Source organism: Podarcis muralis, chromosome 10 (genome assembly GCF_964188315.1).
Source record: "Podarcis muralis chromosome 10, rPodMur119.hap1.1, whole genome shotgun sequence".
NCBI lineage: Eukaryota > Metazoa > Chordata > Lepidosauria > Squamata > Lacertidae > Podarcis > Podarcis muralis.
In genome coordinates this window covers 2,732,718-2,755,966 of record NC_135664.1, presented here as the reverse complement: position 1 = coordinate 2,755,966, position 23,249 = coordinate 2,732,718, and the positions used below count along the sequence as shown (strand labels likewise).

General features: G+C 42.8%; 1 protein-coding gene across 11 annotated transcripts in view; it reads left to right on the top strand.

Annotated features, from left to right (window-relative positions):
- FRMD4A (FERM domain containing 4A) overlaps positions 1–23,249 on the top strand; it is a 407,020-nt gene that overhangs the window by 175,269 nt on the left and 208,502 nt on the right. For 2 of the 11 annotated variants that reach the window (XM_077935686.1, XM_077935687.1), the window contains exon 1: positions 442–615. The exons of the other annotated variants lie outside the window; for them this stretch is intronic. In XM_077935686.1, the coding sequence (XP_077791812.1) occupies positions 457–615 (159 nt within the window). In that variant the 5' untranslated portion in view covers positions 442–456. Of the gene's footprint in view, positions 1–441; positions 616–23,249 lie in introns of those variants that run through there. 11 annotated transcript variants of the gene reach the window in all.

Genomic DNA, 23,249 nt, shown 5'->3' with positions numbered 1-23,249 from the left:
TCCATCCTCTCTGGACGTAATCCCGGCACTTTGAAGGCTAAGTGATGATTCTAGATTTAAGTTTATTTCTCAGTTCCTCTGCGAGGAGCTAAGCAGAGAAAAGTGAGATTATCAAGACAGATAGCTATACCAGCAGACCAACTTTTTAAAAAATATGCAACTCCCTTTGTAGCAAAAAAAGAAAAAAGAACAAAAAAGGGATATTTTTACATTGTCTCTCAGTACAACAGTATTTTATTTTAGAAGATACACAGAAAACGTTGGGAGAACCTATTCCCTGCAAAGGGGAACTCCTAGCAAAATGGTTTGTTTTGGCTTTGGTCTTTTTCTTTTTCTTTTCCCTTCCTTTCATGGAAAATCACTGTGACATTTTAACCGTGCCGTTCTTTAGTAGTCTGAAAAATCAGCAAACCACACGGGACTACCAGCGCCAGACCTTCCGTTTTGCTAGCTGGCATGGCTGCTGTGCTTTTTAGATTTGAAGATCTGCTGTACAGTTGGGACAGCCTAGTGTGGAACCTGACGTCGCGGGTTCTGGGGACTTATCGATTCAGAAACTTGCAGGTTGTGCGACTAATGCTTAAACCATGGTGCATCTCCAGAGCTGTGTACCAGGTAGGGTAAAATTATTTATCACATATTGGGGACCAGGGTAGGGGTGGTGATGGGGCGACAAGCTCCTAGCCAGTTTTTTACTTAGAGTGCCTGGGAAATCATGCAAGGGCGGGTCTTTTGTGGCTGTGATTCTTAGACATTTTTGTATTGTCTAAGGATTGCTTTGTGTAGGACCTAATTCTACACTAAATTTCCAGATTTTTTTTCTTTTGCTATATTAAGATTTGCTACATTAAGATTTTTCCACTTTCCCCAGGTGGCTCAGGGCAGGGTACATGGGGCTATGATTCTGACAATTCTGACCATTTTGCACGGCAGCTAGAAGGTAGCAAAGACCACTCCTTGCCTCCACTTTCTGGCTGCATCACTCATTTACCTCTACAGACAGTACATGGAAGGGGGCATTGAACAAACCGATAGAGTGCATCCCAGAATCCAGTTCATCATCCTGCCGAACTGTGAGGTGCGCTGACCACATTCTTGCTTTGCAAAAGGAAGCCTTTCATCCGCTGCTCTTTATTTTCCTGGTGCTGCTGCTCTGTGCACAGGTGGAGTTTGACACAATGTACCAGCCATGCCAAAAGCAAGAAAGAGAGAGCAGGGTACTGCTGCATCTGACCCGGATGGGGCCCAAGATGAAGTGAGAGTGCACCCTAGAGGTATCTGCAACCCACACCTTTGTGACCCCTCAATTCATCCCTATGGCTCTGTTGCTACTTCAAACCCCACATTTACTAATTTCAGAAATTATGGGGAGAAGCTGGCAGCCTGGAATTTAAGGGGATCCTTGCCCCAGCAAACTCATAGCACCCTTCCTCCCAAAGTGGTAAGACATATAAAAAACAATTCCAATACAGATGCCAACTGGAAAAAATAGCAATTTAAAAAAATTAAAAGGCTTGTTGGAAGAGAAAGGTCTGCCTAATAGTCAAGGGGAAGGATCTTTGAAGGGAGGTGCCACATCACTAAAGGCCTAATTCCTGCATTGTGCAGAATGAAACTCCTGAGAAGACCTGTTCTGCAGGAAGTCCTTACCCACAGAGCACAGCGATATTTCCTCTGAAAGTGTCATCTTCATATTGTTATGAGTTTGTGGGTGCCTTGACCCCTAAATTCCTGGGTCTAGTAGGTGTTGGAGCTTAATCGATGCCTGGAGTATTAAGATGGGCTGCCAGATGCCAAAATACACACCAAGCTGAAGAGATTGGGTTGGCCTGTAACAATATTAAGTTTGTCCTGCCCCTTCCGTGGAGGTTAGGCAGACTTCCTCTTGCTGAGATGCCACCATGTAATGCCGTTAACCTTTATTGGCTGCTGGTGGTGGGGCTGGGAGCAAAGAAACTGTGGAGGCATCACAACAAAGTGGAAAGAGAAGCTGTTTCTTTCTTGGTGGAAGCATCGCCTCTAGTTCTACCCGGAAGGAGTCGGCTCATGCCATAGTCTTTGGTAGCTTTGCATGTGGATTAGATTTTCACGTTTAGTGTTTTCTGTTGCCTTCCCCCTACTCTTGCTTTTCAACCCATTGGTAGCAGCTGGCAGGGAAGCTGATAGGGTGATGCTGTGCATTTTGTTTCACCAGCTATTATGAGGATGAGGAGGTGAACCCGTGTCAAGTTCTGCCATTACAGCTTGCAAAATTCTTGATCTTTAAGCAAAAAACACTGGATAAAATTATACAACTTCATGGTTAAATGAAATTAGATAAAGAAAAACTGTGCTCCCCAACAAAACCGTACCAGAATATCCTCCTGGGTGTAGTAGAGTCATTTTATTTATTTTGTATTCAAGTTCTTCTGTGTTTGTTGGAGGCTGTATCGAGAGAGGAGTTCTGCTCCACTGACTGTGTGGGAGCCTGAAAGAGCTCAAGACTGTTTCAAGATTGGACCCTCGGTTTTTCCTGATGCTGCACAAACACCGAAAATGCTAAGTCTTTGTATGAAAGAGCCTTATGTAAGAGGAGTTCCATTGAGATTTCCCACCTTGTTTTTCAGCAGGATCTTAGGTTGAGAAATAGATGCACATCTGGTTTGAGGCAAAGAACAAGATGAAAACTTGGAAGGGGAAATTGGAACCGAAGAATAGTTGTATGTTCCCCACTTCCCCAGGTGGTGAAAAGTTCCAGGGATGGCTTGTCAACATTTAGCTGCAGCTTGGGTTAGAAAGCACTGAAGACTTTGTGCTACTTGTTTGTTTACAAATATACATTTTCAACATGGAGAAGCAGGCAGGCAGACATCCAGACAACCTACACTCATCTGTGCAACAACATCAGTTCCCCCTGCAACCAAAAATTAGCCCCACAGAGCACCCGTTCTCTGTTTCTTCCATCTAGCTGCAAAACTCAGATTTGTTTTTACCTTCTTGGCTACACTGCAAAGTTATTTCTCTTAGCCATGAACACACTGTAGAACACTGGTCTCTCAACTCCCCCCTGCCAATGTGGTTTGTCCTCCTGGCACTTGATGTGCAGACATGAACATACCATGCCATGAAAATTTTCACCTGCGTATTTTTGCAAAAAATAGCTCTTAGAGACATAGGAGCAGACCAGGGTTCAATGAGCAACCCTAGTTGGAACTTGAAGTGACATGAGATGTTATGAAAATTCTAAAGGTGGTGTTGATCTTTGATAGTTCGGTGACACATACAAGTCATCAGTTTTGCAAACCAAACAACCTTTCCTCTGTTCCACTTAATTGCATGTTCCGCTTATTTACATTTATACACTGCAGAGTGGTCCTCAACTTTAGAAGATAACAACATAGCCTTTTCTTCTTTAAACTGAGAGTTGTCTTCTCCAGAGGTGAAGTCAATCAGGTCCCCCCTCCCCATTATCAACATATCTGCATGAATCCGTTAAATAAGAGTTTCAGGATTAGGAATAATCCCATTGTGGTGGATCTTTATTTCAGAAATGGTGGAAACTGAGATGAAGGATTTTGTTCAAGGAGATGGTTTGGACCAGCATCTGAAATTATAACTCCCCTGTGATCAGACCATATTGTAATGACTATTAAGTGATCAACTAGATCACCCTTATGGTCCCTTCCAACTCTACAATTCTATGATTCTATACCTTCTGCCTGTTTTACTTCTGGGTTCTCCAGCTTTTCCATCTCCCATTGGTCATCACTTCCAGCAACTGACCTCATGGGTTCTGGAGGACACTTCCCAAATGTGGATATGAAATCTCATGATCCCAACTTGAACTGACAGGAATGACATATCCCAAGTCTGGTTTTTGGTGTGCAAATTCAGTGATAAAGGACCACAGTTACATAAAAGACTGGTGAAATGTAACCCCCCCCCCCCAAGCTGTGTTTACATCATGAAGTTGTGCTGATCTGGTGCAAAAAAGTGCTGGTCAAAGTGCAATTCTGTTGACAGGCTGACATGAAGGTTCAGTGCAGTTGAGACACTGGTGGTCTCCAGGCTGTGCTGTCTTCATCTGCTAGTTATTTAGTTGTTAGAAATAATGCTTTGTCTACTCTCCAGTTGTCCACAACACTGTAATCTCTTCTGCTATTTCAACCTACAAGCCCTGTGACTCTGAAAACATTAGGCAAAAACCTCTAAGGAACCTCAACCCTTTTTACCAGAACAACACCATCTTTAAAGAGAAGAATTATTTTTATATGTGGCTACTATGATAGATTAAACTGTCTCATGAGGAAGAAGAGGCCCCAATAAGCTGCACAGATTGATTTATGAGATATATTCTTTTCTGTGAATCATATCTTTTCCTTGGATCCCAGCTATAGACAGTTGCTACCATGATGGAATTTGTCACTTCATACTTCATTAGCCTCCTGGCTGGGTTAGCGTGATGCCCTCTATTTGGAGCAGCGCTTGGAAGGGGTCTACAGGCCTCAAGTGGTCCAAAAGGCTGCTGCCAGAGTGTTGACTGAGGCTGGCTGCTGAATGGAGTAGGGATTCAGATAAGTGGGAATGGCTGGATTGAAAATAAACCAATTCGTATGCACCATTAAGTGAAATTTCACATTCTTCCATTTGGCTGAAGATATTTTATTATATTTCACAGGGATTAGTCATCCAGGCTTGAGAACTACATTTTACAGGCATTTTATAGAGACAAGAATGATCAATGTGCATGTGAAAGATGAGGCCTGAAATATTAAACATACCATTTAACATTTGCAAAATATATAGTTCTTGATTTATAACTTCATTCTTGGCTAAATAAATGTGAGATTTGAGTTCTGTAGATGCATTTCCTTTTGCTTTCAGGCATGAGGTATTAATGTTTCACATTCATCTAGCCAGTTACAAGACTACAGAGCTTGAGGAAACAGAGATTGAAGAGTGGAGTGAGCTCAGTTCACAGCTAACAAGTCACTATGAAGGGAGAAAGACCTGATTCCAGTGTAAGTCAGGAACAATTTCCTTGATGAGATGGACTCAGTTCTTCTACATGCTAATTAATTCCAGTATTTATTTTAGCGGAGCAATCTGGATGCTCTATTCACTAACGGGGAGCTCACGCAACAGAAAAACGAGAAAGAAGAATCAGTTGGCAAGGAGAATAATAAAAATCCTGGGACCAGTTCTTTACTCCATTCCTTAAACATGGAGCAAACAAAACAATCAGGAATCCAATTATCAGAACATCATGAGGAATCAAACTGGTGTAAGAATTGATCAAGGAAAAACAAGAAAAGAGCTTGATGGTACCATGTCAGATGTTTTGCATGTGGAAAGGTAAATTCAGTCCCCATCATCTCCAGTTAAAAGGATCTAGTAGCAGCAGCTGCTGCTGCTGCTGCTGCTTCTTCTTCTTCTTCTTCTTCTTCTTCTTCTTCTTCTTCTTCTTCTTCTTCTTCTTCTTCTTCTTCTTCTTCTTCTTCTTCTTCTTCCTGCTGCTACTACTACTACTACTACTACTATTACTATAACTATATTTGCATCCCAACTTCCTTCCCAGGAGCTCAAGATGGTCACATGGCTCTCCCCCTCTCTCTTTTAACCTCACAACCAGCCTGCAAGATAGGTTAGGATGAGAGACTCTTTCCTGTTGTTTTGTGGACAGTTTGTATGAAAATAGCATATATCGTATAGGTTCCTCTAGATAAGAAAAATACAAAATTTCAGAAAGATAGGTGCAGGGGTTCTGTGCTAGGAGTATTTAAAGTTGATTGGGGGCATTCACTTACCTCCCTGTGGTTTGGGATATAATTTGTACTAAAATGGCATACCCTAGATAAGTAAACTGCCAACATTACAGAAAAATTGGTGCAGGGCTTAAGGCACCAACATGTGGCCCCCGAGGCCTTTTTAGGGGCCCTCAGCAGCAATGTTCAAAAAAATACACGGCAGACGTTCTTGGAAGGATTCTGCCCTGCTGTAGTAGCTTGGGGCTGGGGATAGCATGGAACAGACATTGCTCTGCATGTCATGCTATTTAAGATTATTAAATTTATTTATGTCTTTAGTATTACTTAATATACATAATTAATATATTTAACTATATTGCAGACACTTTAATTTGTGATATGGAAATGTAATTCAGTGTGTGACCCGCAGGTTCTGTGTCAAAGTACTCTTTCAGCCCACTTGGTCTGGAGGTTAGACCACCTAGGCTTAAGGAGTTAGGAAATGTTTAAAACTGTTTGTGGACTGGTAAGGGGGATTGCTGTCTGCTCAATGGATGGTGTGTAAGTTCTTCTACAGCCCTGGAAAAGTCATTTTGTCATTAGTAGCTAGAGCTATCAGTCAGAAAATGATACCTGCTTCTTTCCCTCTCCTCTTCTTCCCTGTCCTTATGTGGCAAGCTTGGGAAATGTAATCATTCTAAAGAGAAAGATAGTTTGAATCTGCCTAAGTTATCTGGAATCTCCAAAGCTCCAAGGCAGCCCCAAGGCTTCAGGAGCAGAATGATCCAAGGACACCTGGTGCATCTTGAAAGAGCCTCAAATCACTCAGAATCTGCCAGATTTGAGTTGGGATTCATCCAAAACAGATTAACATTGCTAATATAAGACATCTCTCTATGTTTACTGAAAACAGATAGTGCCGTTTTTTTCTGACATGTTTTGAAGGTAACTGTTCTGACGGGACAAGTGTGTACAAATGTAACACCCACTCAACAATAATGATGACAGAAAGGAGACTTTAGGTCACTCACCCAAAAAAGCTTCCTATTTAAATTTGTTCGGTCCAGGGCTGTTAGAATTTGCTAATCTCTGAAGACCACTCAACAACAACAAACACCCCAATAAATGAAAATGTGCTACCATATATATATATATATATATATATATATTGTTTTTATTTCTTGTATTTGTTCATCACTTTTCACAGAACATATTAATCAAACAATTAAAATCCATTACACAGAATAACACATAAGAATAATGAAAGTGTTCCGCCATCAACAAATAGAAAAAAGGACAAATCCTACTCTACCCGGTTAAAAGGTGAACATGAACACAAGCCAGAATCAAACTGCATTGTGGTTAAATCAAGGTCTTAAATGCCTAGCTAAATTTTTTGATTGGCAAGTAAAGGCAGATGATGCTGACACCAGGCAAGTTTCCCCAGTGAGAGAGTTTCTACAATCAGAAAGCCACCACTGGAAAGTTTTCCCATTCCTCAAAGAGAAGGACATTTAATGATGACTGTAGGGTACAGGCAGATTTTACAGAAAGAGGTGGTCTGTGATCATTGAGAAGAGCAAGCATAGAAATTGATTATTGCTAGATTGGAATACATTCCAATCTTTTTCACATTTACTCAGAAATAAACCCCGCTGTGTTCAATGGATCCTACTTCCAAATAAATGTGCACTAAACCTAAGAAAAGGGACGTTAGTGCCTGTGGTCCAAACCACTGAGCCGCTTGGGCTTGCCGATCGAAAGGTTGGCAGTTCAAATCCCCCCCCACACACAGGGTGAGCTCCCGTTGCTCGGCCCCTGGACTTAACTGTCAGGTGTCCCTTTACCTTTTATCCTTTAAACCTAAGAAAGAAGAATGAGGACTTCTTCCAAGGAGAAAAAAGGCTATGGTCATTTAATGGTGGAATGGTATTCAGAGAAATTTGGCATCTCAAGGAACCAGACTTGGATATTTATTCCAGTTAGGGAGAAAGAATCACATAATTGTAGACCTGAAAGGGGTCATCTAGCCCAACCCCCTGAAATGCAGGATTTTTTCACCCAACGTGGGGCTCAAACCCAGAACCCTGAGATTAAGGGTCTGATGCTCTGCCACTTGGCTCCAGTAAGAATCCAGGTCGGTACCGTTCAGCCGATGCTAGTAGGTTCAGAATGAGCTGCTGGGACCTTTTTGATAACATTTGAGCTCTTTGTGATCTGCCCTACGCATTGAGCACCATAACGTAATGAACACTGTGGAAGTACATGGATTGTGTCAATGGAAGTTAACTGCCACAGGAAGTACAGGCGGGATGTTGTAAAGGTGTTGCAGGAACTATGATTTCTCTACAGTGTTTTGCCTTGAAAATTAGCAGATTCTGCAGCCCCTGGAGACTCTTCAGACTTTACAGTTACATGTTTAAGCATTTATGAGTCTCAAGCAGCTTTTCTTACTGAAGAGAGAGAAAGTCCCAGAAAGGAATAATTAGACCCAAATGTTAAATAAAGTACTTTACTTTTTTTCCTGTATCTTTCCCTCCTAAAATCCTTTTGCTCAGTTTCATTGTTGGCACAGGAAAGTGTTTTTTTTGGGGGGGGGGTTAAAACATTTAAAACTCTGAGTTGCCAGAAAAATAATCTGATACGGCGATAAAAATCTGTCTGAGAAAGCAAAGGAACTGCACCTGGCTGGCTTTTCATAGCTACGTTTGAGAAAGTACAAGAGGCTCATTAAGTTTTCAGCTGAATATTTTTTCACTAGGCATATTAAAATAAAGTTTACATTGTGCTTTATGACCTTCCCTAGCCTGGTTTCCCCAGATTTTTTTAGAGCCAGCAAGAGTGTTTCTGCCTTGGCAAAGGCCCATTTTCTTCTGCTGTTTGCTTCTTCACCAACATGGATTGCCCACAAATAAGCTTGAAACTAAAGTGCCATGGCAATGATCTCAGACGGAACACTAGCTCAGCTGGGTTGACTGCTTCCTGCCACCAGGGCAAGCCTCTTTCTAAGTAAATAGTGAAAGCCAAATGGCCTGAGCGTTGTTTGACTGCTTAAGACAAAATAAATTTATGAATTAGACCTGCATCTCACCATTCCTCAAAGGGCTTAAGGGGCATGCAAAGATACTTTAAACAAAGCTTGCTGTGTTGTTGGTATTTCCTGCAGCACAGCAAGCCTTCCACCTTCATGTTTCATCCTCAGATTCAAGTGCTGATTGGGTTGTCAATCTTCTCCTTCCCATCCACCAGGTGGCCTGCAGCCTTTACCCCCATTTTTCAAAGTACCACGTGAATGCTTATTTAAGTAAGCACTTGTAAGCACTTGCTTGTATTTTTACTTTATTGTTTTAAAGGAGAAAATATGTTTCAGGTACCTGACACACCTTGCTTTTGCCAATGGAGTTCCCTCCAGATGTTGATGGGCTACAGCACCCAGCATCTCTGACCGCTGGTCATGCTGACTGGGGCTGGTGGCAGGTGGCTCCAACCCTGGAGAGAAACACAACACTGAATGGAATTCCGTAAGAATTCCACTGCTCATGAGAATGTAGGCTTGGGTGCGCTTCTGAGGTGGGACGTTGGCTTAACAACAATACTGTGAGACGGGCTGGGACAAGAGATGCCCACGGCCACCCAGTGCTTCATAGTTGAGAAGAACAACAAATAATATTGTGGTATCTTAAGTGCAACACATTTAGATATACAGCAGGGGTGAGGAACATCTGGTCTGTGTGCCAGTCATGGAGCTCCAGGGGGTCCAGTTCAGCCTGTGAGGCAATTTCCCACAAATCTATGGGCAGCATGACGGGGTTCAGTTCTGCACTGGCGGCAGGTGATTCTTCCTAACAGCAGTATTTGATCCCCGCTCTTCAGCTTCATGTCATTATGGCCTCATGTCATTCTTGGGGCACGGTGGGATAAAAACAAATAGTCCCCATTTTTTCACCCACTGTGCTCCATGTTATGACACAACTGGGCTCTGGGGGGTGGGCAGAGGAGATTGTGTATTGAAAGGTGCCTGCCCAGCCTGATGATGTTTTTGAAAAGGAGAGAGAGAGACACATTGTTGCTGCTTCCCAATAAGGCACCCCAGCTCTGAAAAATTCTACAATTTCTGTAACCCATCTGAATTTGCCCTTCTTTCCTCCAAAATGACATTTAAAAAAATAATCTGGAAACCTTTGGCTCAGAAATGGTACTGCCCTATTGGGCCAGTGACCTGCTTCCATCTAAAACAGCTTTTTATGTTTTGTGAAGCAATTTTGCCCTTTCAATTTTATATTTGCAAGAGACAAATGCACATTTCTTAAAAGTTCTTAAAGAGTTACTTTCCCTCCATCTGGGCTCTGTGCCTTGCTCCTTAGTTCGACAAAACAAAATGTCCAGAGATGAAGTCTCACACTCACACTGATGAGAAACAGTTTAATATCCAAGTTTGTGATGCTGAGAGGCAGATGGGAGACATTTCATGGGGATGAAAAGGTGACTAACCAAGGTGGAGTTGATTATTGTCCTGAAATGGGACAAGAATCAAAACAGTGAGTCATCAGTACTGTTACTAAACTTTTTTCCAGATTCAAAAGTTGGCATCTGGTGGTTGGGGTAGCCTTTGCTATATTTGGCACCGGAAGATGCTAACAAATAAAGGTACCCAAAAGATATCTAACTTCATGCATCATTTGTGAAAGATGGCTATAGGGAGAAATAAAGTAAGTACTAGTGGATCATGCATATATAAATCCGGATTATTAAAGTAATAAATACTTCTTTTAGTTTGCTATGGGGAACTACTTCCTTGCATTGGCTGTTGTTCAGGATTGTGGCCTGGGTGCTATCCCTTACCAATAAAAGTGTGTAGCATACAAGGTTTTTCAGATCACACATTCAGATTCAGAGGTAGATATCATGGGTGTGCATCAAATTTGGATTCTGAGTAGTGTGTCTTGGATATATTTGGGATTTATCAGGAGTGAGACAGGATCTCTATGAGGTGGTACAAGTTGAAGAAGGGTTCCCTGAAATTCTTTGTGGCATCTCTGAAATCCAGAAATCAAAATAGTGCTACAGGAAAGCATTTGTTGAAGGAAAAATTAATGTTTCTCATTGTGCCAGAGGGCCACAATGACAGCATGTGATGATAGGGGAAGGGGGAACAAACACCACAAGTGAGGAGAGGAAGAATCTGGTAATCAAATGAAATAATTTTATCTGTATCCTCTTTTAGGGGGGAGCAACTTTGCAAGAGCAAAACACATCTCTCTGTAAGCTTAAGGAAGATGCCAAGGTCAAAAGAGGAGGGGGGAGAGAGAACTCCTTTGCAACTGACAGATTTTGCTTATAACCAAAGAACCTAATTTCTACCCAGAAACCAAATCCCTTTGAGTTCTTCCCAACACAAAATCAGTTTAAAGGTGCCCAGCACAAAAGGTCCTGGACCTATTTGTCTGCAATATGGCGGGTTTCTTACCCATGGTCACCTCTTTCTTGTCTGCAGTTTTCAGACCAGTTGCCCACAAAAAGTCATTTTCAGCCACCCCAAACCTGTGACAGCTGCTTTTGCAGGAAAACTACTGTGACTAACTGTGACTTCTGTGAAAATTGGCAGCATTCATGCCCTCAGAAGGAGCAAACCTGCCTGCAAATTTCATCCAATTTTGGCCAAAAATCAAGAGGTTTTGGGAAAAAAAATTTAGAGTTCTCCAGTACAAAATGCCTGAACCTATTGCCTGTAATCTGTCATGCTTTATTCGCTCTGGAAAGGCGAATAAACACATTGCATGCAATGATGTTAAAAGAAAAACATAGCTTTTAAAAATATCCCAGTAGTGAATGGGGTGTGGTAGGAATAAATATTACTCAGACCGCCCCCATGTCAAAGTAGGCAGCATCCAAATGGGTCTGAGCCAAATTGGGGTCTTCTATAGAGTGTTGAATTGGAGTCTGAGCTTGTGATCGGTGCAAACCCCTACCAGATATGAATGACTGATGGCTTTTACATTTTCAGAGAATGCCCGCTGCTCTTTTTTGTCCTAATATGCCTTGATGCAACCTGTACAGTTGGCACTGTCTAATCCAGTGCTTTTCAACCAGCAGTACCTAATACTGTAGTATGTTAGGTGGCACAAATACTCTGGTCAGAGTTGAAAATCGGAAGCAAATGCATCTGTTATTTACAGTATTAAAGGGTGTGAGGAAGCTAGGCTCACCCTGCAGGAGAGGAGAAAAAGCACCCTGTTCTTTTTCTCAGGATGAAGTCTTTCCAACAAAATTAACCCTCTTGGCTTTTCACCTTCCCCTTTTGCACAGGCAAACCTTCCTTCTCTCTCTTTCTTTCAACAACAGCAACACTATTTCTGACATCCGTCACTTCCAGTTTGCTCACCTACTCCTCAAAAATCAGCTGACCATATGTCGTTTAAACTGGTTTTTCTGCATTACATTTCGAGAATGCTTTGTTTCAATTTTTAAAAAGTTATCCAAGGTCAAATTCTTGGACACCATAAACTCGCATCTGGTAGGCCACTAAGGACTATCTCCTGTCAGAAACCTGGCAAAAGTTACAAGATGTCTGTTGTGAGGCTTAACTTGTAAACTCATCTACATGTGTAATTCTTGTGGTTAGTTTTCCAACACTACTTAGAACCGCTGGGCCCAGGAGATTTTGCTGGCAGAGAATCTGAGGGCTAAACTGCGGGCTCCTCCCTAGAAATTATATAAACCAATACTGTATATCTTCAAGGGCTCAGAGACCAGTTTGCATTCATTGTCCAGACGGTATGGCAATTGGAAACTGGAGGTTTTATGCAGGGATTGTGGAGTCAGTAAACAAGCTCGCATTGGAGCCTAGATGCATTACATTTATAAGCTGCATTCTGTGCAAATTGACACTCAAAGCAATTCATAATAAAATAAAAATAAAATGGTTTTATATAAAAAAGCAATAGAAACAGTCATAAGACATTAAAATCTGAATGTAGTCATTAAGAAAACAAACAGCTTAAATCAGAAACAGCAGTAAGGTTCTCACAGCATCCCTGGCAGCCAGAGACAATCACGTTCGAAAACAAAATAGCATCCACCTGCTAAAAGAATAACCTCAAGGAAGGAGGCAGGTTTGCTTTTTTTCATAAGGTGGATGTCTACTTCACATCCTTGCCAACTTTACCTGGGTGAAGGACACAGTGGAGACTACCTTCTTCTGACCTCAGCGAGAGGCATGGCTCAGGCACTTCCTCAGAAGGATGTCTTTCAGCTGGGATGGAAACAGGTGATACTGTTCTTCAGTTGCTCTTTTCTCATCTGGCAGGGTGGGCCAGAAAGTGATGCTGGGGAACGGCTGTTCTACACCATGTCTTTCAGCCTGTGGGTACCATAAGGTTCCATCTTGTCTCCTGTGCTTTTTATTGGCTACAAATGGGTGGGGACCTCCAGCCCATTAGCCAAATTGACAATTATCTCAATGCTGCATTTTTGGAATTTAGCAACATTTTATGCAGGTTCTAGTCATCTGGATGTTCAACTTTTATAAAAATTCACTGAACTGTCTTGTCAGGAGAAAACTTAATACCATACTTAATGTCACTTTCTCTTTTATAGCTGTGGAAAATTATGTTTTAGATAATGGCCTTTTTACAATACATTTCTTCTGTTCTGATGTTTATTTGTATTATTTTATTGCATTTACTGTGTTTTTGTTTTATCATTTCTGTAAAGTGTGTAGAGATCTATGGCAAAAACATTAAGCGGTATATAAATTTGGAATATAGAGCTAGTTGTCAAAAAAACGAGTTAGGGGTTTCCCCACGACAGTTTTGTCTTTTCTGAAGACAAGGGACAGCCTGTGTGAGCAGCGGTGAAGCGTGTTTTCATGGTGGCAGGGAGGTGGGACGTGGAGGGCGAATGGAGACCGCTGCGTGCCAGCCCAGCCCTCACGGTCAACTCCACTGAAGCAACACCAGCCCCAAGCTGCTTTCTGAAGGGGGGGCAGAGTGGGAAGGACACCATGCTCTTATCTTCGTTTTCATCATTCAACAAGTGCACAAAAGTTTAAGAAAATTGGATGACATGAGGTAAAAAACCCCCATTAAAACTTGGATCACTCAATATAGAATGACCCCCCTAGACCCTTTTTACATGTACTGCTAGTAAGCCAGGTGTCCCCCATCTTATATTTGTGGATCTGATTCTTCCTGCCTAAGTGCAGAACCTCACTCTTGTTCCTCCTGAAATTCATCTTGTAAATTTGGGCCCAGTTTTCCAGTCTGTGAAGGTTATTTTGAGTCCCAATTCTGTCTTCTGTGGCATTGGCTACCTCTCCCAATTTGGTGTCATCAGCAAATTTGATAAGCATCCCCTCAGTTCCTTTGTCCAAGTCTTTATGAAGATGTTGAAGAACAACGGGCCTAGGATGGAACCCTGTGGTACCCCGCTTTTGGAAGTCAGGGTATTGCAGATTATTTGAGGCTGGAATGTCTCATATCCTACCTTTGAACGCTACATAAACAGAATCTAGGGCTAGCAATATAGGACTACTATAACAGAAAATGTACATGTATAAAATCTCTCTGAGACTGCATAGACATTTCCTTGCATTAGTTCCCTAGACGGCTGCTTATATTGGGTGCTTTTCAAGAATTTGAAGTTTTGATTCTGTACTATATTTAGCTTGTCTTCCTACTGATATTTTTAGGGCAAAGCCCTCTGACACAGGGACACATTTTTCTGAGGGGAAAATTTCAGTTCTCACATAAGTGGTGGGAAAATGTAAACCACTGAAAAAGCTAATGTTTCTAAAATTGGGAGCAGGAGCTTGGAAGCCTCCAGGATAAATTACATTACAAATAAACTCCGTCTGTTGTGCCAAATGCTTAGAATGTAGTATCAGAGACCCTCTGGTTGATCTCTGTGGGCTGGAATATTGCCAGCAAGTTAGGACTTCCTGTCTCAGTTTAGTTTTTGCCATAAGAGGAAGAATAATTGGCAATGTCCAATCTTAATCATCCCCATTAAGTTATTTATTTATTTATTTATTTCTCTCTCTTTCTCCCTCTTCAACCCTCTGTTTTACATTTTTCTGTATGGATAAACATATGTGGACCATAGATGTGGTATGAGTGCTGGGAAGCAGAAAATGGGGAAGAAGGAGGAATCGGTGTTCTCTTTGTAGCCCTGTGAATGGTCCAAACTCTGTGGCTTTTCCTACACTACAGTAATGCCTGACTTGGGTGCAGGGTGTGTCAAGAATTTGGCAGAAGACTGTTAATAATATGTTATGTGAAAACTGGGAATCCTTTTCCAGCCTTGGAATATAATACCCATCATAATATAGTGGGTGGAGACTTTTTGCAGTCTAGTCTGGAAAGGAGGGTCAGGTGAAGAACCTTTGTTCAAATCCTAAGCAGGACTCGCGATTGGGCTGCCAGCCGCAGGAGTGGTTCTTTGCTTCTTCGATGCTCCGCTCATATATTTGTCAATAAAGTATTGCAAGGACATCCCAAATCTCCAGTGCTCTCTCATCCAAACAAACACTCATGTGTCCCTCTATAAAATGTCTTGCTAATCTGGGAAGTGAAGAGAGCACAAGATGCCTTAACAAAATATGCTGTACCCAACTCAGTAATGCATCCATTAATATGAATAAACCTTCATTAGCCACAAACATTCATTTCAATCTGTCTGCTCTGAGTAGGACTCGAACTGGCTGGGACCCAATATTTGTTTTTTAAAGGCAAACTTTTTGCGTAAGAAATTTTGCCAGGTGAGCCTTCTCACCTGAAGCAGAGGTTCTTTGTTGGCATCCGGTCACTCAAAGACACTGCTAAACCTAAACTGTCATTAAAATAATCAAGATATGTGTGGCTGCATGCCAAGCTCCAGAAAACCTCTCACCCCATTAACCTTGAGTGGATCAAGCCCTTGAAAGATTATTTTCTTCAGTGCTTCCCAGTACCACTAAGCTCTGATTGTAGGTGGGAGAGTTAACAAGGCAAATTGCCTCTTTTATAATGATCCTCCGGAGGATTGGAAGTGAAATGTAACCTGATTTCTTAGCTTGCGGTTCTGCTCAAATGGGCTCAGGATTCCCAGGTGGGTAAGGGAGCTGGGAGGAGACAGGAGTCTTATTTTTCACCATTCCTATTAGCTGCTGGTTTACCTGATCACCCTTTATTTCACAAACTGTATTCTCAGTGGAACTAATTATATCAGGTGTTGTTTGAGACACCCCCCTTCCACCAGAACAAGCTCTTTTTGTTTCCCCAGAGATTTTACATGATGTGAATTTGATATGTATATTGTTTCTCAGAGGAGCATTTGCTTGGGAGTGATTTTGCCATATATTCTAGGTCTCCTTTGAACATCCGTATGTTGAATAACCTTCCAGGGGTTTTGCTTAATACGCTCCCTGCACAACAGCCTTTGATTTTCTGTTAGCTTTCATATCTCAGCACATATTGAGGGGTCTGACCATATTCTGTGGGCAAAAGTTGACAATGAACCCTGAGGGCTGCTTCAAAAGGGTGTCTTGTCTTACTAGAGTTACAAGTGCACACGTGTCTGAGTGTAAGTCAGTGAGGGATCAGACTGTGGAATGTGGGAAGGAAGGGGTGAGTTATTTCATAGAATAGGTGAGCACCCTGCGTTAGGCAGAGTGAGGTGCCATGAAAGGGCAGCAAATGGTTAGTTAGTTAGTTAATGCATTAATATTGCATTTGTAGGAGGGAGGGGAAGAGACACTTGTGGGATCTTCGCCAAGCAGTGTGGCTGGCCTTGGTCTCTGTGCACCCTCAGGTGAGGGAGGAGTGCCATCTGCTCCCACTACAGTTCTAGAGTACTTAATTCGTTCCGGAGGTCCGTACTTAACCTGAAACTGTTCTTAACCTGAAGCACCACTTTAGCTAATGAGGCCTCCTGCTGCTGCGCTGCCAGAGCATGATTTCTGTTCTCATCCTGAAGCAAAGTTCTTAACCTGAAGTACTATTTCTGGGTTAGCGGAGTCTGTAACCTGAAGCGTATGTAACCAGAAGCGTATGTAACCCAAGGTACCACTGTATTTGTTTTCAGCCATCCTCCTCCACATGACAGGTTTGGAGTGGAATATTCAGGGGCCGATTTGGGAAAGTCTAGTTGATAGTGTATTGAATTGGGTCTTTGGGTTTACAATTTGCAAAACAAGTGGCATCTTCCCTTTCCCAAATACTTACTTACCACGCAGGGCCTAACCATTTAACTTGGTTCTGTCACTGAGCGAACCCTTATCAGAGAGTCACAGCCAGTTTTACACATGGGGCACATTCAGTAATTGGGCATGGGCATTGTTGGAACATAGGAGCATGTAACAACTCTTTGATATTGAAAGGGGGATGAAGGAATAGAAATTGCAAGAGGAAATTTGGGTAAACATGACTTGGTTTAACCAGGTTTGGCACACGACCAGGCCAACTAATAATTCATGTGATGAAAGAATTATTTTTTCATGAATAGGGCTATTCAGAAATAATTCTCTCACACAATTGGGTTTTCAGCCTCGTTTCCAGACATGTTCTGTGCAACTTTTGTTTATTTCCACTTTTCCTATCGGCACTCCCCCTACTCCTTCCCCACCCCAGTTATATCTTGCAAGAAGTCTGTTCTTGAAATAAAATTTCATTTCTCAGGTGTTTGTAGATTATTCCTTTTCAGCCTGACCAGAGAAAGCTCTAAGTGATCTTTAGGGTTTCAAAGTAGCCCTGCTTTGAGCAGACACAGCAAGTGATTGGCAGCCTGTCCAATTGTGGGTTATACTGAATGCAGTTGTGTCGTGGGAAATAGCTTTACTGAGAGCAGTTTTACCACAGTTTTAATTCTGATTGCTCACCAGTATGGCATTTGTTTTTGTTTTTTTTGCCACACCCATCTCCCTCTGCTTTGGACTGTAATAATTTTAAAAATATGAAAGGAAAACTCAGTGATCACTGATAGTCTTAGCAGTTGTGAAAGAAACAGAAAAGGCATTTCAATGCGAGCATAAACATTCCTAGGTTGAAAAACAATGCTCTGTGCAGTCATTTGTATCCCAGCATATTCTGTTCAAATGCCCAGGGGCCACATGACTCTGTGGTGGAGCATAGCAGGAGCGAGCGAGTCTTTTACTGGAGCTGCTCCTGAGTTGTGAACAGCATCCTGACACACACACAGATTATGCTGGTGTGAAGTCTTTCCTGGAAATAAGTGGTGCAGGAAATGTCACTTGCTAAATGTCTAGGTTTCAGAGTGCTCTTCCAGTAAAAATGGTGGCAAACTGATCGTTAAACCATGGTGTGTAACGGATAGTTTTTGCTACGCCCACAGATATTCTTTTAGCTTCCCTTAGCATTCTTCAGATATTTTCTCTAATTATGAATTTCCAAATTTATGTCACATTTTGCCTTAGGCTCTCTTTTTCCTTCCTGCCCCACTTTTTAAAATTCCATCAGCCCAATCAAAACACTTTAAAAAAAGGTTTCCTTAGCAATTTTGTCCAAGCTGGAGCCTTCAAAACCATCTCAAATGTCACTTTGGGTGAAATGAGGCCACCACGCAACGTGACTGGGCAAAGAGTTGGAAAGAGTTAGCTGTATCCTCCCAATAAGCTTGCAAAGTCCTTGCCTAGAAATGGTGCATTTACCTTGAAATGCTCTAATCCCAAAGAGAAGGTGCAACCATTGCACATCCCACCCTATCCCTCCCTGGTCACCTGGGCCATCCTCTTCCTGTGTGTTGTGTGTCAGACTTAGAATTCTGACTATGAGAAAGGGGTAGGATGTTGGGCAAGGTGACCAGTTGAAGAACAGGCCAGAAGTCATAGCAACTGTATTCTTCTTCAGTGCCTTAGAACACTAAAGGTGTAAGGAAGATAATCTTCTCTAGGCTACTCTTCCTCCTTCTTTTCCATCCTCTCTCCTCTCACAACATGGTGCTTCTTGTTTTGAGTTTTCACTTATTCTCCTGCTGCTATACCATCCTCTCCTCTTCCATATCTCTGACTTTGCTCGTCTTATTACTTCAAAATATTGAGCTTGCTTTCCCCAGAGGCCTGCACAGATATACAACTTTTATGCACAACCAGGAACCCTGGGGAAAGCAGGAGACCTCATCACGCAGAACCTACATGCCTAGATCTGTGCGTACAGACCTTCATCTTAATTTCCCCTTACAACTACCGGGTGAAGTCATGGATATAGCTAACTCTTTTTAATTCCTTTCTAGTTTCGCTGTTCGGCATTCTAATTTCACCTAATTCTGCTTTCAACTTCTTCTTCTTAATTCTTTTAGAATGCCTCCATCCCATGGGCCAAATTGGGACCTGCAGGGGTCCCAATTTGGCCTGAGAGCCCACTTTTCCACACCCACACCCACCCTCGCCCCACCTGATGTCATATGAAACATGGTTATAAAGGAACACTTGGGTGCTTAAAGCGAGTTCCCAATTATCCCTTTTCAAGGGACACTAAACTATGGTTTTAAAAGGATCACACAGAGTGCTGGTGCGTGCTGCTCAATTTGTGGGAGCGTCTTCTGTTGTTGCCATGCTTCTGGGAGCAAACCATGATTCAACTTGGCATTACATTTAGGCTTGGGCTCATGCTTTGTTTCTCCCAAACCAGGAATGAGCAAAGTCAAGAACAATCTCTGATTTCATCTCATGGTTTGTTTGGAAAGAAACAAACCTTGGAGCAGCAAGCATAGGGAAAGAGCAAAGAGTGTCTCATCTGAGCCCTGTGCACCTGCATCCTGTGTGCTCATCTTTAAACCCTAATTAAGCTGAACTATGGTTTAAAGATTGGGGACGCGGGTGGCGCTGTGGGTAAAACCTCAGCGCCTAGGACTTGCCGATCGCATGGTCGGCGGTTCGAATCCCCGCGGTGGGGTGCGCTCCCGTCGTTCGGTCCCAGCGCCTGCCAACCTAGCAGTTCGAAAGCACCCCCGGGTGCAAGTAGATAAATAGGGACTGCTTACCAGCGGGAAGGTAAATGGCGTTCTGTGTGCTGCGCTGGCTCGCCAGATGCAGCTTTGTCACGCTGGCCACGTGACCCGGAAGTGTCTGCGGACAGCGCTGGCTCCCGGCCTATAGAGTGAGATGAGCGCACAACCATAGAGTCTGGCAAGACTGGCCCGAACGGGCAGGGGTACCTTTACCTTTACCTTTATGGTTTAAAGAGATGCGCAAACCAGGGCACCTCCATAAGCAGCAACTCTGTCCTACGATCTGAGAGCTAAGGTTGAAGAATTGTGTTCCTGAAAGTTGCCTCAGTCTGACATTGCATCATTATTATTATTATTATTATTATTATTATTATTATTATTATTATTATTAGACTTCTCAGTTGGATAGTGTGTCACTGATTGCTGCAGACTGCACCAAAACCCAACCGTCTTTATGTGTCAGACTGAGGGCTATTTATCTTAAAAATGCAGGCTAGGATTCCTACTTCATGGGGAAAAGCAGTATGTTTGCCTATCATTTTGAAATGGTTTGAATGGCCACAGGTTTAGCAAACCTGAAATAAAGCACACCGCTTAAATTCTATGTAAAACTAAGGAAATGGAGCAGATACAGATTTATAGGCCTTGCTGTGGTCAGTTCAAATGTGCTTTTTCATCTCCTGGGTCAATCCCTGAAATAACTGGGTCTGCAAGTCTACAACAGAAACTACCGTATTTTTTGCTCTATAAGACTCACTTTTTCCCTCCTAAAAAGTAAGGGGAAATGTGTGTGCGTCTTATGGAGTGAATGCAGGCTGCGCAGCTATCTCAGAAGCCAGAACAGCAAGAGGGATTGCTGCTTTCACTGCGCAGCGATCCCTCCTGTTGTTCTGGCTTCTGAGATTCAAAATATATATTTTTTTTCTTGTTTTCCTCCTCCAAAAACTAGGTGTGTCTTATGGTCTGGTGCGTCTTATAGAGCGAAAAATATGGTAGCTGTCAGTGGTGTGGATTGGCTGCTACCTGTGATATCACCTCCTTCCCCAATCCCAGGAGCAGTTTTTTAAATGTTTCGTTTTCCCCCCCTCTGAAGGCAAAGTATGAAGTACAACTGGCACTTAAAGCTACATAAATAAGGCAAGGAGGGAGGTTTCGCTTTCCTGGTCTGGCCATCTGTCTTACATGATATGAAGCCCTGGGATAACTGCCTTCACACTAAGAAGCTTAGAAGGAACAAAACAAAGAATGAGGACCATCTGCTCAAGCGCTCACTCCACCTCAGAGTGCCCGTGAGAGAGGGCTCATTTGCCCCCACGTTGCAAGTTTGTTGGTTGGTTGCATTTCCAGTCCACCTCTTTCCCCAAATTTTCTTCACCTGTGAAGTGTACAGGTCAGGGCTCTCTCTCCAATCTGCCAGTTTTTATTAATGGCATAGATACATTTCAGACTTAAACCAGTTCAAAACCTATTCCCTTTTCAGCACGAACAAAGGTCATCATTTTCGCACCAAGAGGATTTCCACCAAACTATAGTGCCCAATATTTTTCGGAAGAAGCTGTGACATTCATACTACAAAAGTGTATTGGTTTTAAATCAGTTAGATTTAAAACCAATACACTTTTGTAGTATGAATGTACTCCAGTTTTGTATAGATAAATAGCCATCCGGGCAGTAAGGACTCTAGTAATTTTTCATCAACAAGGTGCTCAATAAGACTGTAGACAATGTGCCCTGGGAAAGGATTTTGTAGACTTTTATAATACAGTGGAGAATTCCAGCCTCAGAAAGCAGTCCTAATCGTACAGAGACTCTGTTAATGTACTGAAGACTCCTTTCATGCATGACAATTCTCCTATGTGGGATATAACTTTGTTCACTGCCCCATAAGATAAATAGATCTGCCACACTGCATTCTTCATACATGTGAATGAACACACCATTTCTTACACAGAAGTGATATAAATGCAGGATAATTATTATGACAGAACTGGCTCTTATTTCAATGTAGGAATAAGCAGATTTGTTTGGTTTATTCAGTTTCTAGCATTTGGTTCAGTCTCCACATTTCCACAACAATTAGGGGGGCAGGGGGGTGTTAAAAATTCCCATGACAATTAATCAGCATTTTACTACAAATTTCCCCTAATGTTCTTGTTAGCATCCGTCTGTCTTGAGAGACAGTGGAGTGTGCCTCTGGGAACGAAGCCAATCTGCTGTGTTAGCAGTGCCAAAGTAACCTCCCTGGGTGCAAGGCTGGGCAGTGTGCATGGAGGTCCTGGGCTGCCCAGATGACAAGACTCCCCTCTTGGCCTCACTGATGGGGTCGAAGGGAAAACCGAATAAGACATTTGGCACCAGCTTGGCTGCCAGAAGGAGGCTTACAAGAAGCCATCTTGGGGACTCCACTCTGGATTTGTAGGGTTTACTCCTTAACCTTTTCTTTTCCTGAAGATATCCTGCAAGGCAGCAGAGGTTAGCTTTCCTTCTCCTAGATCAGCTATGTTCCCAGGTTGACAGGCCCCTCACTTCCCTCTACAACACCTTTCTTGACCGTTGGACCCATTCTTGGTTTCGTCCACCCAATCTGCCAGAGCTTGTCTTCACATGCAGTGAGTCTCTAACTCACTGAGGGTTTAAAACCCATTGGCTTCCCTCACCTGGTTTAGATGGCCAGGGAAAGCCGTTCCCAGGATGTGGCCGCTGTTGCATGCTGACAGCTTCTAGGAGCCAAAGGTGAGAGCTGAGTGCAGGATGGAGACCAAAAGTGGACAAGCTACCTCAAAAGGAGCATGACGTGTCCGCCACCAGAAGTACTACTCCTCCCCTAACACCCCATACACTTCAATATACACATTTGTTTATATTATTATTTGCATCGTGGTGGACACTTTACCCTAGCGAATGCATTTTTGTACACATTACTTGGCTGGAGAACTGCAATGAAAAATTTGGAGAGGTGTGAATTTCAAAAGTTTCAGTCCATGTACTGTTTCAGTGTGAATTAGGTAGGTTTGTATTTAAATGAGAACTGAATCAAATCCCCCCCACTCCTCCCCACCCCATGTAAAAAAGGTAAAGGACCCCTGGAAAGTTAAGTCCAGTCAAAGGCGACTATGGGGTGTGGCACTCATCTCACTTTCAGGCCGAGGGAGCCAGTGTTTGTCCACAGACTGCTTTCCGAGTCATGTGGCCAGCATGACTAAGCCGCTTCTGGCGCAACGGGACACCATGACGGAAACCAGAGTGCACAGAAACGCCGTTTACCTTGCCATCACAGCGGTACCTATTTATCTACTTGCACTTTGTGCTTTTGAACCGCTAGGTTGGCAGGCGCTGGGACACAGCAACAGGAGCTCACCCCGTTGCGGGGATTCGAACCGCCAAACTTCTGATTGGCAAGCCCAAGTGCTGTGGTGCCATTTTGTCAGTTGTGATGAAGAGAAGAAAATGCTCCCCCTGACCTGTGGCAATGCCTGCAGAGGAGGAGAAGCTTCCTGGGTGCCATGGCCTCAAAGTCAAATATCACAAGCCCTGGAATGAGCAAGGGCATATCTTGGCCTCTCCTGGCCTCGTGAGATTGGG